Source organism: Glandiceps talaboti, chromosome 2 (assembly GCF_964340395.1).
Source record: "Glandiceps talaboti chromosome 2, keGlaTala1.1, whole genome shotgun sequence".
NCBI classification, from domain to species: domain Eukaryota; kingdom Metazoa; phylum Hemichordata; class Enteropneusta; family Spengelidae; genus Glandiceps; species Glandiceps talaboti.
Window position 1 is genome coordinate 33662338 of NC_135550.1, and position 16960 is coordinate 33679297.

The window sequence follows — 16960 nt, forward strand, 5'->3', positions numbered from 1 at the left end:
AACCTTGGCACTCCAGTGCTTTGACGAAGGTTAGCAGTGCAAAGCTTCAGCACGCTGAATGGTTAATAAAGCTTTGACCCCAACCTTCGTATGACCTTGACCAAGCTTCAACAAAGGTCATGCACAATCGCATGTGATATAGTGGTCTGAGGTACGGTACACAAATTGTATGTTAAGGGGTAAACCATTTGATTTCGGGGGGGGGGGGGGGCCTGGGACAGAAGCATTTTTAGAAAAAACAAAAAAATTGTCGTTGGCAAAAGCAGAAAGACAAATTTGCTGATCAATTTAAGACGAAAAAATTGTTTATGGAGTACGAGCTAAAAAATTTGTTGTGCTGCAAGTGCAACACCAAACTACAAATGTGAACTTTCCAGGTACAAGTGTTTCTGGCATCAGCGCCTGTGGCAGCAGCACCTTAACTTGTTAAAGTTTCTTTTTCGAAGGTTTATACTAACATAACTGTTGGCAAATGCTGAAACAAACCAAGTCAACCATCAAACCAAAGTATTAAGAATACTATATAGTGTCACGTTATGGAAACTGCATGAACATGATAAGATAAGTGATAAGACAACCGAAGAGGTTATATCAGGTAATACTAGTAACCTCATAATATCAAGGCTGTAATATTTTATAATATATCACCTGGGAATTCATTTTCATGTAAGAGATTTCATGTCGGGAACATTAGACTGAATTTTGTACTAGAACTGTGATTTTTTGAGAATTTAAATTTAATGTTAAAATAGCATCGGCTTACTATATTTGAATGCATTGGCGTAGTCAACTCATTAGTTGTAATTTCGGGGTCTTTCAGTCAATGGCATTTATTCATTTGCAAACAAGAGAACTGACATAGTGTCTACTGTCGCCGTGACAGGATATTTTAGCCTACTCACTCACCTTTTTAGTGGCTCATTTAACAATAAAGTAAACATATTTCATCTCAAATAAAATATACTAGTATTTATAGAATACCCATGCAAAACTTCAAAAAGGGCAGGCGTATCATGACATGCAGAGCCACAATATTTTTGTTCCATAATATGCTAATTGATTTGATTTGACATCATTTGCTCTGAGCACATGGAAGCACACTCCGAGTCATTGCATGTAAATAGCACTGTGTACCACTCAAAAGCTGATGTTCATATAAGTTACTTGCTAAATTTCGATGATAATGACGTAAAAGAAGGTTTATTAACCTGATTTTATTATTGGCAATAAAGTTGTAAAAGAATCATGAAGTTTCATGAGTCTCAGGGTTTTATTTAATGACTTAGTATCAGCAACTCATCTAAAAAAACTTGTATGTATGTATGGTTTCCCTTGCTATGGCGCAGCCACGTCATATGTACAACAAGCCTACGTAATGTTCATTAGAAGAATTTTGTAATGAATCATGTTATCAGAAGTATACAGTTTAGGAAACTAATAAATCAAATATTGCGATGTGTTCATGATATTCTATAATCTCATAACTAGGCAAAGCCCATAAGCTCGCACAGGGTAGATTCATTTGTGACCAGCTGCCTGGGCCAGGGTTCATACACTTAGAGTAAAAAAAAATTGAAGGGCTTTTGAGGGGTTTTTCGTCAGTTTTCAAGGGGTACTCGTATTGATTATGGTCATTTTCCAAGAGTGTTGACCATCAAAATTTATTTTATTGAATGACATCTAATTCTCTGACATGGACGAGAAGTAATTAACAACGGCTCTCACAATATGTCACAAAACATTTTAAAGAAAGTCAACACTCTATGCAGTTGTTGGTTTTAAAAAACAACAGCATCATTGCCATTAGATTAATATTGTTCATTTTCAATCAGCCAAACCATAGACCCTCCACCAATGTTGGTTTATGGCCAAATGGAAATGTCATCAGCCACAAACTTTAAACATTGAAAATATCAATTTGTTTGTCTATATATTTCTCTTAAGCTCTGCTTCATTGTCTTATTATTTTAGTACTATGAGTCAATACTGTGATACTAGACTTTACCTCCATCAAAATCTTTTAGTATCATGTTCACTCACTAGTGCATTTTTTTAGGTGCTAAAGTATGAATTTACATTGTAGGTCTCAGAAAGCTTATCCCTAGTAGGGATAAGCTTTCTGAGACCTACAATGTAAATTCATAACAGGGATTCTTAGACAAGTGAACAAATGTATGCAAATATACCTACATGTAGCAACATGACCATGCCCATAGCAATAGTGAAATGATTATGTATAATGCAAAGATAACAACAGGGTTGGATAGGCAACAGGAGAGTCATTCAGCAAATGAACCTCTATACCTAGCATGGATCAGCATGTGGGTAAACATTTTAAAAACTACAGTTGTGCTACAATGTCATTGGCGCTATTCTTTCTTTTAAGAACATGTCACCATTCACATGGAAGTAACTTGAAAGTATTTGAATATCAGTGTCTTCTGCAAAACTTATATTTTCCCCTTCTTTTACATTATAGAATTGCAATTGGATATATTCTTTGAAGTAAATAGTTAATGAACTTGTCTTGAGAAATTGTTAATGGCTTCACAGTTGCCAAGTATATCCCCACTTTCCCTGAAGTCAACGTCACCACCAGGTTCCTACAATGCATCCAGGGATGGATATGACATAGATGACTTTGTGAACCCACCAGCTGAAAGCTGTATCTGTCCTTATTGTCAGAAGGTACTGAGGTCACCACATACAATAGAATGTGGACACCGGTTCTGCCATGGGTGTCTTGATAAAATTAAGTAAGTATATATAACAGATTGAGAATCACAATATTAATTAACTCATTGTGATATACCTAGTACTTTCTTTGTTATCATTCTTGGATTTAATTAAACCAGCATGCCACCTCATTAGATGATAGACCCATTTCCCCCTATGGTCTATGATTAGATGGTAATCTGTCTAGTCAGGAAGTATTCTAATAAAAGTGTTCTATTTTTTCCCCTTTAGTGCATCTGATAAAGCAATCTGTCCTGTCGATGGTTGCAAAGAACCAATAGATAAAGATGAAATTGTTAAAGACCATGCTGCTAGAAGAGAAATTGAATCACTGTTAGTGTATTGTAATTCAAGAACGAATGGATGTAAAGTTACAGTCAAACTCAAGGATCTTAAGAAACATCAAAATGAATGTGACTATACATTAATTGATTGCATCCATAAAAAGAGAGGATGTGACACACTAATTGAAAGAAGACATTTGGTGGCACACTTAAGCACAGAATGTCTATATGCAGAGGTACAGTGCAAATACTGTGGAACATCAATGCCAAAAGAAGAGTTAAATGTAAGTTGTGATCATTTCATAGAACTCTGTGATGAACTCCCCATGTTGCATTTGATCTCCCATAATTCTTTTATTTATTTCTTGTTTTCACATGTATGGAAGAAAGAAACTGGCAGCATTTGGTTGGTCAATCACGTCACCTTTTGGAATGTGAATGAGCTAACGACCCAATATTTGCATATATTGCAACTTTATGTGAAATAGAAAACCAAGTATTCTGCAATGAGTCTATGAAAATTGTCTTGTGACGAAAGTGCCAGGGTGAATTATCAAAATCAAGTCAATGCCTGCCTATCACAAACACATTGTAGTATTTCCATATTGCCAATTTCTTTTGAATCATGTTTACAAGTAATATTGAAGAAAAATGAACAACAGTGGAGTCATGATGGGTGAATGGTTAGCGTGACCGGTTTAGAATCTACAGGTTGCAGGTTCGAGCCCTGTTGCTGCCTGCCTTCTGAGTGGCTAAAGTCCTTAGGCAAGATTTGAACCACGACTGTGCTTCAGTCAACCCAGCTGTATAATTGGGGACCTGGTAAGATGTAGGTTGCAATGTGAAGGCTTTAATCCTATGCGCTTAAAATGGCTGCAATGGATTGTATGCTCCCCGGGGAGTTGAGGAAGACTATAGGGCCGTTGTGCCGTTCTGATCTGAGCCAGGGGTAATAATTGTAAAGCGCTTTGAGCACAGTGTGGGAAAGCGCTATATAAGAACCCAACATTATTATTATTAATACACAAGCATTAGTTTTGGAGCTCATGTCACTTTTAATGAAGGCAGCCATATTTGTAGTTCAAAATCAATATTTACTGCATAACTCAAAAACTGTAATACACAGACACTCCATTTGACCCCAATAAACAATCACTGTAAACAACTTCGATCATGAGACACTATTCATAGACCACCAAAATTAAGCTATTGCTTACATATTGCAGATACTTTTGTAGCAATTATGTGTGGCTAATGTCTTTTAGATCATGTCTATAGATAATGCAGAACTTTTGGTACTCGTATAACATTTTACTGAATGGCAGCCTTATTTGTAGTGAACAATCATGATTTTTAGCACAACTGAACTGAGGTTCAGTAGTGCTATAGGGATCGCCCGGCGTCTGTCTGTCTGTCTGTCTGTCTGTCTGTCTGTCTGTCTGTCGGTGTGCTTGTGTGTGTGTGTGTGTGTGTGTGTGTGTGTGTGTGTGTGTGTGTGTGTGTGTGTGTGTGTGTGTGTGTGTGTGTGTGTGTGTGTGTAAACAACTTAAAGTCAAAAACCGATGAACCAATTTCCATGATATTTGGTGGGTCCATTACCTTGGGTGTCTAGTTGGGAAATTGTTCAAATGAAAATGATTGCATCAGAGATGTGCATTTTGCATTGAAATATGTCATTTGTTGTACTCCAAGATGCTTTCTGTGAGCCTGGAAATGAAAGTTTCATGTTTTATTGATGCAATGAAATCATTAAATCTTTTATGGTGTACTTCACATGTCATTGTCAATGGCGTAAAGATTAACATCTGTTTGAGGTTGCTTGGAAACCTGTTTTAGCGCAGCTGAATTAAATCTTAGACACTATGATTAAAACAGGTTCATTTAAATGCACAGTCCTTAGGCATTCCAAAAAACAGTTTGTACAAAGAATGAGAAGTCACACATTTTATGGGGAAAGTGTCATATCAAGACCTCTATGACCATACTGTGTTTGGCAGGTTAAATTTCCTGCATGATACATTGGTGGGTGTATTACCTTGGGTGTCTAGTTGGGAAATTGTTCAAATCAAAATGATCTTACCACCAGTGTGTGATTCAAAAAAATGTATGTGAATTGCCTAGCAACAAGACCACGTCCATAGAAACAGCCAATGTATATTGCGATGATAACAGGAATTGATAGACAAATGAATAAACATTCAAAAAATATATGCAAATATGCCTAGCAACACGCCCACACCCATAGCACCAGCCCAAGTGATCACATATATTGCAAAGGTAACAACACGGATTTATAAACAAATGAATAAACATTCAAAAACTGTATGCAAATGTGCCTAGCAACAAAACCTTGACCATAGCAACATTCAAATAATCACGTATATTGCAAAGATAACAATAGGGATTCATAGACAGGCAAATGAACATTGAGAAAATGTATGCAAATATGTCTAGCAACATGACCACACCCATACCAACAGACAAATGATTATATGTATTACAAGGATAACAGCAGTGTTGCTAACTCAAGTGGATATTCATTCAGCAAATGACCACCTATACCTAGCATGACTGACCATGTGGCTAAACATTTTTAAAACTGTAGAGTACAGTTGTGCTACAACGCCATTGGCGCTATTTTTAACTCATATTGCCAGGTTTAAACTTTCTTTGTAGACATTGACCTTTGACCTAGACCTGGAACTTCAGGTTCAGGTACTGAAATTCAGCAATTTCTTTCATTATCACAGACACTTTGTAGTATTTATTTGATGCTACAATTACTTTAAATCATGTCTCCATTCAGTCACATTAAAGGGGTGGGGGGGGGGGTCTATGTCTTCTATGAAGACTTGTTCTTATTACCTTAGCAACAGGATTAAGGTGCAGTGAACTACATGCTTTCAGTATACAGAAGAGTTGTGTGATAGTAGATGTAGCTCAACAAGAGCAGTGTTGATGGCTTCTGTTGGTTTTTATCAGAGAACCAGGTACCTTCTCAACAACCAAAACCAGTTCAAAGGCACTGAAACCTTTTGTTGGAGAAGCTGAAATTGTTATGTCTATTTAGGGCTCTTTGTTGATATTTTGCCAGAACAAAGTTTATTAGAACAATCACAAATATTATTGTCTGTATGTCAAATCTGCAGTTTCATTGGACATTTTCCAAATTTAGTTTTTGCAAATATTTAAATGTTTATATAAAACAATATTTATCAAGCTTCACTGGCTGCCTGTCAAGGCAAGAGTTGATTTTAAAGTAATTTTACTAGTTTTTAAGGCTTTGAATGGTAACGGACCCTTGTATATCCAGGATTCGTTCACACGTACCAACAATTCTCGTTACAATTTACGTAACGACTGTAGTCAAAATCTTGTACCTCGATCATATAATACACTAAATGACAAAGTGCTTATCGTTTGTGGCCCAAAGCTATGGAACTCAATTCCTGGAGAACTAAAGCTGATCACTGATATTGAACTTTTTAAAGGTGAACTTAAAACATATCTGTTTAAACAATATTATAAACTGTATTGATGTATTACCACGTGTCTTTTACTAAGTAGTCATTTTAGCCTTTTCGTAATTATTGTAAACAATTTGTTGTTTTTAGCTTTATTATATTGTTTTACCATGCTTTTAAATCTATTTTATGTACAGCGCATTTGAATATTAATAAATAGAAAAAAAATAAACTTTAAACTTTAAACTTTAAACAGTGTTTAATTTAAAAAAATCATACATAGAAATAATGTTATTTTATTGTATTTTATCTTTTATATCCCACAGCAACACATAAAGACCTGTGATATGGCTCCAGTGTCGTGTCCCAATGAATGTGGTAATGACAATATGAAAAGAGGAGAGGTAAGGCTGCTAGGTAAAGTAATAGTAAAAGGGTGTTTACAAGTATTTAATTAAAATAAAAGGTGCTGTGAATATGATATTAGTTTTGTCAATTGAAGGCATACAATTACAAAAAGTAATGTTACTATATATCAGCATGAGATATTTTTTTAAGCACAACTCAACTAAGGTTCAGTAGTGCTATAGGCAAGGTCAAATGTGTGTGTGTATGTGTGTGTGTGTGTGTGTGGGTGGGTGCGTGTGCGTGTGCGTGCGTGTGTGCGTGCGTGCGAGTGTGCGTGTGTGTGAGAACCACTCAAAGTTAAAAACTCCCAGACCAATTGTCCTCATATTTGATGGGGACTTTACTTAGGGTGTGTAGATGAAATTTGGTTCATATGAAAGTGATCAGATCAGTGAAATATGTGTGTGAGGATGTTATTTTGAGGTCTATTTTAGAGGGGATTTACTTATCGTGATGACATTAGAAACCAGTACACTCAGTTACCAATTTTGCCAGATAGACAGGGAATTCAGTCGTTAGTTAACAAGACATGCAGTCACTTTGAAAACAGTTTTAATGGAGTCGCCACATGAGTCAAGTTACAAGTGCAATTCTTCTGTCTTGAGAGAAACCATTTCATGTAGAGGTTGTACACAATTGAGTGATCAGTATGTTTATTTATTTTCAAAATTCATTTTCATAATTTTCATTTTCCAGTATCAAATGAATAACAAAATCCACCTTCAATTTGGCATTTATATTTTTTTAATCAAAACCCATACACCATGAAGCAGCCACCCTCCAAAATTATTTTTATTTGATAAAAAGATGTTTATGCAATCATTGATATGCATATTACTTGTGAGTTTTGATAAAAAAATAAAACTTCAAAACTATGTGGTAGATCTACATACTAAAAGGAATACCTTCTTTACAAAACAACAGCATGGATTTCAATGTCAGTTGTGCACAACTGTGTATGCTCTGTGTCTAAGGAAGGTGTATGGATATATCTTCATAACTAAGCACTTGCATTTAGTTTGCGCAACTTATTCGTCAGTTATTCGCCCCAGAAATTCCATACAGTATTGATTTGTGTTTGTTGTTAGTGAAATATTTTTTTTTGTGGGTCATTTTACATTTTGAATAATATTTTTGATGTTATGTAACCTTAGACAATGGAGGATTCTATGATGTAACTTTCAAGTATGTTATATTTATATTACAATAATTGTACAGTACCATTCACTTTCAAATGAATAGGATGTTGTCTTAAAAGGAGACATCAAACTTCTGCAAGTACATGGAAGTTTTTTCAGATGCATATGCCAGGATTGATACACAGATCTAGGCTTGATTCAGATTTTTGAACATGTTCATAAACTTAATAAACTAATATCTGTAGCATAAATATAAGCAATTACTATTCTAATTACTTTTATTATATCAATATAAAATTAAATTGAATTGCACTAATACTTTATACATATACATGTAATAATACCCGGCTTTATCAGTGTAGAACATTTCTACTAAATATTTGAGTGAACTTGGCATATTAAATGTGAAATTTGTTTTTCTTGTACCTTCTCAGCTTGAACATCATCTACAAAAATGTCCCTTACAACAGGATGTTTGTAGTTTCAGTGAATATGGATGTGAATTTAGGGTAAGTTGAGGAGGCTGACATAAGATGCAAAAATGGCAAAAAGAATTCTTGATTTGGTATTTTTGAATAATTGTTTATTATATCTACCCCATTTTTTGGCTTGTTCAACAGAAATTTGGAAGCAATTTCATAGAAAGTTGCCGCCTTAATTTCAATTTTCAAAATATCTTAAATAAACATATGTAAAAAGTTGACAGATATAGAAGGAAAGTTCTTAGGACAGCTTTGATGTGTCTTTTAATTTAAAGTATGTATGTATGTACCAGGATAATGTGGTTTAATGAATCATAATGTCCAACTGAGTAATTCTTCAATAATCAAACAATTGCAAATTGAAAGCAGTAGGTTTTCCCGATTACATAGTGGTGGTTAGATGATAGAAAGTTTTGGATCTTGTTTACCATCTCTTTCCCAACAAACTGCCATCGTCTCTAAAGTAAAGTAAAGGTATGAGGTACTTGTACTTCCAATGTATTGTCTTTCTTTTCTGCTGGACATCAGCATACTTTATGTCAGTGTGCCACAGTAGCTGTAACTTTGCAGTTGTTTTATCATTTTTCTTTCATATGACAACTTTTTCATTCCTCTATGTGTTATGTAATCTCATGCCCAATGATCAAGTTCCACTCAGAAAATCTCTGCTTTTAATGTTATTGTATCACAAAATAAATTATCAAGTTTTTACGTAGACTTTAAATTTTAAAACAGAAATCGCACATATTTGAGTCTGAGATGGAGTGTCGGGAAGTATTCATCGGTGTCATTGTTTTGTTTCGTGCAATAGCATTTACCTTCCTATGCTGATAGGTGGCTCACTTCTCATAGCATAAATAGGCTAAAGTATTCATCGGTGTCATTCCGTTGTTTCTAACAATAGCATTTACCTTCCTATGCTGATAGGTGGCGCACTTCTCATAGCATAAATAGGCTAAATTTAAGCCTATACATCGATACCTTTCTTCATGCTGTGTCGACAACAGCACTAACACTGTTGTTGAGCATACTTCAGTATGTCAGACACTAAAAAGTCAAAGATGAAGTCTAGCAAGTCAGTCTTCTGCAACTGTAACTCGGCTGGGAGACCAGTGCAAGTCTTCTAACAGTTCTGGTATTGTCGATTTCCAAATGAGTAATACAGCCAACAGAATCTCAGTTAGCAGCATGCTGGACAATTATACAACTGACAGTCAATTGGCTCAGTTCTTCTCGCAAACACAGTTGGTCTCGCAGCTATGAGGTGTGCCGAATACTGTCATTCAGCCCACACCTGTATTTGCAGTGTGCCCTCTCAGCCAATTTGACGCACACAATTTCATTGCCTAGGATTTATTCCAAACATTTGAAAATCCCAGCTTGTACCAACACAAGTTCTAACTCACTTGGGCAGAACTTACAACACAACTTTCATGACAGTATAGCTGCCACAAGAAGAACTTCAGACCATTGTAAACTTTGGAAGCCAACTGCTAAGCAGGGGAAATGTATTTCTAAGACAACTTGCAAGAATGTTAGGTTTGATTTCCTAAAGATCAATGTCAATTGCAGCCAGCGACTACAGACACCTACAGAGACAGTTAATTCACAACCTAGTGCATCATGGGAAGGTCAGGTCAGTCTATCTCAAACTGCCAAAACAGACCTCATATGGTGGATTCAACAGGCACCAGGGTACAACGGCAGGCCTCTACACTCTCCACAACCAGACTTGATTATTCAGTCAGATACCTCTCTACAGGATGGGGAGCAGTGAGTGGCCAGGAAACTGCACAAGGTAGGTGGTCAATAAAAGAAAAAGCCCTGCATTTCAATGTACTAGAACTGAAAGCAGCATTCTTAGCCATCCAATCGTTTGTTTAAGATCACAGAGGCTTGGTAATCAAGCTCCAGCTAGACTATACGTCCGGGGTAGCATATCATCTGAACATCTCCCTCTCAGTGGAACACTTACCAGGAATTGCCAACCTGTTAGCAGACCATCAGTCCAGAAGTTTTCTAGACAACCATGATTATCAGCTAAACCCTGTAATTTTCAGACAAATATTCCACAAGTGTTACTGGCCAGAAATCGACCTGTTTGCCAGTCGTAATTCAACTCAACTGTGCCTCAGTACATTTCTTGGAAAATGGCTCCACAAGAAACAGCAATCAATGTTTTCTCCATAGCTTGGGAAATGAAAAGCTGTTCATGTTCCTTTTTCATCTCAAGAAGGAAGTCACGGACAAGACAAGGACACTGTTAATTACTCCAGTGTGGAAAAACATCACCCTGGTACCCATTTCTTCTCCAACTTTCATGCCAGAATCCAGTATTGCTTCCAACTCGGTGCAATCTGTTGATAGAACTGCACACATGGGCAAGCCACCCAAGTTCGATCTAAACCCTCTAGCCATGTGGCAGCTGTCAGGACATTGTACAGAGAGCAGGGACTTTCGCAACAGGCTACATACATTCTCATTAGAGTGTGTCCCAGATCATCCAAGTTGTATGACTGCAAGTGGGATAGATTTGTTAGCTGGTGTCTACGATGGAATTCAGATCCACTTTCATGCCATGTAGAGGAATTTATAAATTTCATACAGAACTGTTCACAGTACACAAGCTGGCATACAGTACAGTTAATGGTTACAGGTCTGCCATTTTGTCGGTGCATCTAAAGGTTAGTAATGAATCACTCTTTAGTGTCAAGCCTCTTTAAGGGCTTTTTCAGGGTGCGTCCACCATTGCCACATTATCCTACTACATGGAACGTTACTGTTGTTTTCAAGTTTTTGCATCCCTGTTCTTGCCTGAACATGATAAAGTAATGAATTTACACTAAAGACTGCAATGCTAGTCACATAGACTTCCTCAGATAGAGACAAACTCTGAGTTATTTCATTAAGTTTTGCAGTCTCACGAGAGATGAGTGTATTATACCAAATTTAACGAAGACATCTTCAGTTGCCAAGCCTTCATGAGTAGTGAAATGCCCTAGATTTGAAGTAAAAACTTTGGATGTGAAATATTATGTTGATAACCTAAATGAATTATATAAAAAAATGGCGTAACAAAGTTACAAACTTAATCAGACAACTGAAACGCAACTTTTACAATAGTATGTTAGAAAAAACTATTATAAATCTTGACTTCTGGAAATATTTTAAACACCTTGTTCCTCAAACTAAAACTTATCACCAATGGTGGATGTAAAATATTTTAATCACCTTTTTCCTCAAACTAAAACTCCCAACCCAACTTTTATCACAATGGTGGTTATGAAATACCTGATAACAAAGAAATTGCCAATGCTTTCAACAATTTCTTTGTAAATGTCACTTCTGAGATTATCAAACTGAATAGTAATATATTCAGCAATTCTGGTAAACTAATACCACCTTTAAATGAATTGGGTGTATGTATATGTATGCTGATGATACAGCAGCACAGGTAATAAGTCCTGACACACAACTTATTGAGACCAATTTGAATAATGTCATGAATTCTATTGTGAATTGGTGTGATGTCAACAAAATGTGTATAAATTCCCAAAAGACCAAAGTTATGCTCATTTGATCTTCACAGAGAAAGTTAAGACAAGGTAAAGGCATTAAAATTATGTGTGGACATGACCAACTGAAATGCATGTCACAAGATACACTATTGGGCATAACCATTGATGACCTCCTTAATTGGGAAAAACAGATTAGCTCTTTGACTAGGAAGGTATCTTTTAAGCTTTTAAGCTTTTTTCAAACGGATAAAACCATTTTTAACGATGAAAAGTAGATTGACTTTTTATAATAGTTTTATCTTACCACATTTCGATTATTGTTCAACCGTATGGGGCAATTGCTCTACTGTTCTTTTAAATCGGATAGAAAGACCGCAAAAATATAGTGCAAGAACTCTGACAGACTCTGCTTATAATACACCGAGTGCACCTCTTTTAAATCATTTGAAGTGGCTTACTTTTAGCCAAAAAGTTGCTTATAATCAGTCAGTTTTAATGTATAAAGTATTAAATAATTTAGCGCCAGACTATCTAAATATATTCAAACCTGTTGAGAGTGTACATAGTTATCGTACGAGATCAACATCTAGGAATGATTTGTACATACCTAAACATTCTCCACAGATTTTTAAGAAAAGTTTTGTTTTTAATGGAGTTAAAATCTGGAATAGTCTCCTGAAGGACCTTAGAACATCAACTAGTTTGAATTCTTTTAAAATGAAATGTAAATCTCACTTTTTAAATCAAATGTAATTTTTTTTCTGTTGTGCTACACTCGTGTGTCAGTCATTATTATTAATATTATTATTTTATTTTACCCACTTAGTAATTTGTCATCATTTATTTTTTTGTATATGTTAATGTAAATAATGTAAATTTCCCTTACTCGACATTGTGTTAGAAGAGCCTTTGGCTCAACAAATTATCGAGTTTAAATAAAGTCAAACAAACAAACAAACAAAACAAACATAGTTTATATTGAGAGAACTATAAAAGTTAAGAGACTCTGTTGTTGCATCTGGAGGTAAGCTACAAGAAGTGGTGAGTTATTGTGTTATTGAAACTCTGTAGTTATATGTGTATTTATAGTTTATTATAAGTTCCAGAGAGCTCAACCCTTCTTGGTATACATTGTAATTGTAACCATAAGTTGGTTTATACTGCTCACATTGCACTCCTTAGATGGTGCTTCTAGCATATATTAACTTTTCATAGTTAATACCAAAATTGGCATTAATATGCATATTGAAAGCAGAGCTTACTTGTGTATCGCTGGAACCTCTCCTTGCTTCTCAGAAAGGTATTGATGTTTAGGCCTATATTTAGCCTATTTATGCTATGAGAAGTGAGCCACCTACATTGTATCAGCATAGGAAGGTAAATGCTATTGAAAGAAACAATGAAATGACACCCTTCGAATACTTTTAGTTTTTCATCCCAAAGGTAGGCAAAATTAAAGATTTTTGGTATTACTTTATCCTTTTTGTTGACATTTATGATACAGACTGAAAAAGAAACTCTAGATAGATGAATTGTATTGTAGTAACTTTGGTTGTCACTCAAAAATGGCTTTTAATTACAGCTACTATGTCTTCTGTGTCTCGACAGATATAATTACCCTTTATTGTGTTTGCATGAAAATGACAGTGTAGACTTTAATTCTGTTTACAGGGTACTTGCTTTAAGGTCCAGGATCATATGTCACATTCAGCTGGGGAACATTTGATTATGGTGAAAAATAGCCATTCTAAACTGGAATTCAAGTATGCCCAACTGGAAAGACGTTATACAGAAATGGAGAATCAGAAGGGTATAGTTGAAAATAGATTCAAACAGCAATCAGAAGAACTTGATCAAACCAAACAGAAAGTTGCATATCTGGAAGAGAAAGTAACAAAGTTGGAGACTCAAAGTAACAAATTAGATGAAAAAGTCAGAGACTCTCATGTAAGTACCTTTTTCCCCCCAAATTAATGATTAAGATTTGCATTTTTCATCATTTTGCCTTTTGCCAAATACAGCAGAGAGTATAGTTTTTTCTCCAAAGTTGAGAAATGTTTACTGTGTAAAGATGGTTTGAATGACTGAACATAACTACAGTTTATGCATTGAAAAGACATAGATGCTTTGCTTACATAGAACATCTGAACTTGTATATTGATATGATTTGTAAGGTAAAGCTAATACAGTAAGACACCAGTAGAAGAAAAGAAGGTAGCAAATATAAGACTGAGGTACATAATTCACATGTTGGTATTGCATTTACCTATTTCTCTGTCTTTACTTCTCTAGAAAATTGTGGCTGTGCAGAATGATAAAATGATGAGAATGGAGCATGATATGACTAAGACAGCAAGGAAAGATGATATTGAGGAATGTAAGAAGCTACACTTGGCTGTGCAGGAAACTTGTCGCAGAGTAGAACAGAGAGTTGAAAGATTGGAATATGAGCAACCAGCTGAAAGATCATCGAGTGGTGGTGCTCATACAGCTGATATTGGTAAGATTTACTGTGATTTTATGGCTCATAGTGGCTACCCATGCTTTCTCAATATAAACCCCAAAGTCAAAATATAGTTGTATTCAAATTGCATAAACTGAATTGTGAAAGTTTGTAATCAGCATTTGTAATGACTTTATGAACAAATATTTTCCTATACTATTAACATTGCAATTTAGTTTTTTTTAACCAACTTTTTTAGTTCAATCTAAAAGCTCTTCCTTACAATTATGCAATCTACTAAGCAAGCAGTAGATCATTGAGTACATTAATAGGAAAGTGATTTATACACCAGTTTTTTTTTTTACTTCTTTGAGAAAACCAAATATGGATATTTCTTTGTCGGCAATTGCATGCTTTTATTCTTTGTGTATCACTATTTCAGAGGAGATCAGAAAAACACTGTCTCAGATTGGTACTCAATTAGGCATGCATGATGTAAGACTGGCAGAGCAAGATCTACGTTTCCAGGTTCTTGAAACAGCTTGCTATGATGGTGTGTTGATTTGGAAGATCAAAGACTTTGCCAGACGTAAACATGAAGCTGTGATTGGAAAGACTCTGTCTCTGTACAGTCAGCCATTCTATACCAGCAAATATGGATATAAGATGTGTGCCAGAGTCTATCTGAATGGTGATGGCATGGGTAAAGGAACCCACATGTCACTCTTCTTTGTAGTCATGAGGGGTGACTATGATCAACTGTTGACATGGCCTTATAGACAGAAGGTAAGTAGAGAGCAAATGATCACAGCACTGAAGATACTCTATCAGATAAAGATATATGTGTCTGAACATTTTTAGTCCAGAACGGGCACTGCCTGGAGGGGATTTATGCGTTGGGTTCCATCTGTGCATCCGTCCATGTGTCTGCGCATGCATTGACCCTCATATGGCATGCAAAAACTGATTGCAACCAAACGTGGCGTAAAGGTAACATACTATGTGAGACATATACATGTCACTTTATATTTTTGGTCGAATCAAATATGGCCGGATGGCAGCCATATTTGTTGTTTCCACAATATGCGTGATAACTTTGGGTGTATAATACATAGCGGCGATTCCCATTCAAGTGCCTACACCCATATTTTGAAATATGAGCTTTCTTTTAAGACCGTAACCTTTGACTTTGAAAGACTTCTTCAAGGTTAAATGGCCAAATTTGAGTTATATTGATAGCTTTTTGAATCAAACATTTCAAGTGATGATGATGTATTAATCCTGTCATGGTTTATACTATATGAGGCATATACACGTCACTTAATTTCTTGACCTTCACCTGATATTGAAAAATGGTGGCTATGTTTGTGATAAACAAATTCATTTTGTCTGTTACCTCCAAAAGTTTGATGCATATGGACACTCTTCAAGTGCCTACCCCTCACATTATCAACGATGACCTGTCATTGACTTTTGATCTTGATAAACATTTTCAAGGTGAAATGACCAAAATTTTTCCTCCTATGTAACTAAAGAAGTTGAATAAACAAAGACTCCATTTAAATGTTTATACCCCCAAAGGTCAGCTTTCTTTTCATATCTTGACATTTGCCTTTGATCTCCATATTCAAGGTCAAATAGCAAATTGGTCAATAAATTATGAAGCCTTGTATCTAGAGACACCATTCATATTTGCACAATAACTGTGACTTTGTCTTGAAATGAAGGCCTGTTATATTTGAACATTGATAGTAAATAGAAGGTACATTTATGGACCTCATGAAAGAAAATTGCTACTTGTTTAGATTTGAGAAGTTCAATAAATGTGGCCTTTTGATGAAATATCAAGCACCAATAACATATACATACTTTCTTTTTTATTCAGGTAACGCTTGTCCTCATGGATCAAGACACGGGGCGCCGTAATTTGTCTGATACCTTCAGACCAGACCCAACCAGCAGCAGCTTCAAAAGACCAACCTCTGACATGAACATTGCATCTGGTTGTCCACTGTTTGTGTCACAGTCTGTACTGGAAACACCAACATATGTAAAAAATGATACACTTTTCATAAAAGTAATTGTGGATACTTCAGACCTCTATGGACCATGAAGGGGGTGGAGTGTTTTCATGCAAGACATTCCACCCCCAAGCAAATCTGATATTGTGTAGTTGTGAAACCAAATCCCCAAGCTAAGCTATATTGCAATCAGCAATGCTGTAAACTGGAATATCAGTCACCCTGCATGTTCCATGTTCACAGTTCAACCCACTGATGAGACCACATTATAGCAATACATTATTATATTACTATCTCATACTTATAATGTTCAACTATTCCTACAAAAGAAAAGAAATGAAAATCAAGATGTATGCTATGTTAGCAAAAGTTGTTACCGAAACATCAATGTTAGGTTTATTTATGCTATACACTCACTGTTGCAGTTTTCGGACAAGGTAATGTTATTCAACGATTACTATTGTA

The 16960-nt window shown here is 35.6% G+C and overlaps 1 protein-coding gene across 1 annotated transcript; it reads left to right on the forward strand.

Moving 5' to 3' along the window:
• The first annotated feature begins 2505 nt into the window (after positions 1 to 2505).
• On the forward strand, positions 2506 to 16924 carry LOC144453368 (TNF receptor-associated factor 3-like). The gene is made up of 8 exons (XM_078144645.1): positions 2506 to 2756; positions 2968 to 3304; positions 6811 to 6888; positions 8466 to 8540; positions 13703 to 13978; positions 14324 to 14531; positions 14917 to 15260; positions 16360 to 16924. The coding sequence occupies exons 1-8, from the start codon at positions 2542 to 2544 to the stop codon at positions 16585 to 16587; spliced, it is 1761 nt and encodes a 586-aa protein (XP_078000771.1). The 5' UTR covers positions 2506 to 2541; the 3' UTR covers positions 16588 to 16924.
• Positions 16925 to 16960: the final 36 nt, after the last annotated feature.

What these genes read in the sequence shown, in the direction of transcription:
- LOC144453368 (XM_078144645.1), top strand. Translation starts at nt 2,542, where the DNA reads ATGGCTTCACAGTTGCCAAGTATATCCCCACTTTCCCTGAAGTCAACG. An exon ending in AATATGGATGTGAATTTAGG is followed by an intron (nt 8,541 to 13,702) that starts GTAAGTTGAGGA and finishes TTCTGTTTACAG; the next exon opens with GGTACTTGCTTTAAGGTCCA. An exon ending in TGCTCATACAGCTGATATTG is followed by an intron (nt 14,532 to 14,916) that starts GTAAGATTTACT and finishes TCACTATTTCAG; the next exon opens with AGGAGATCAGAAAAACACTG.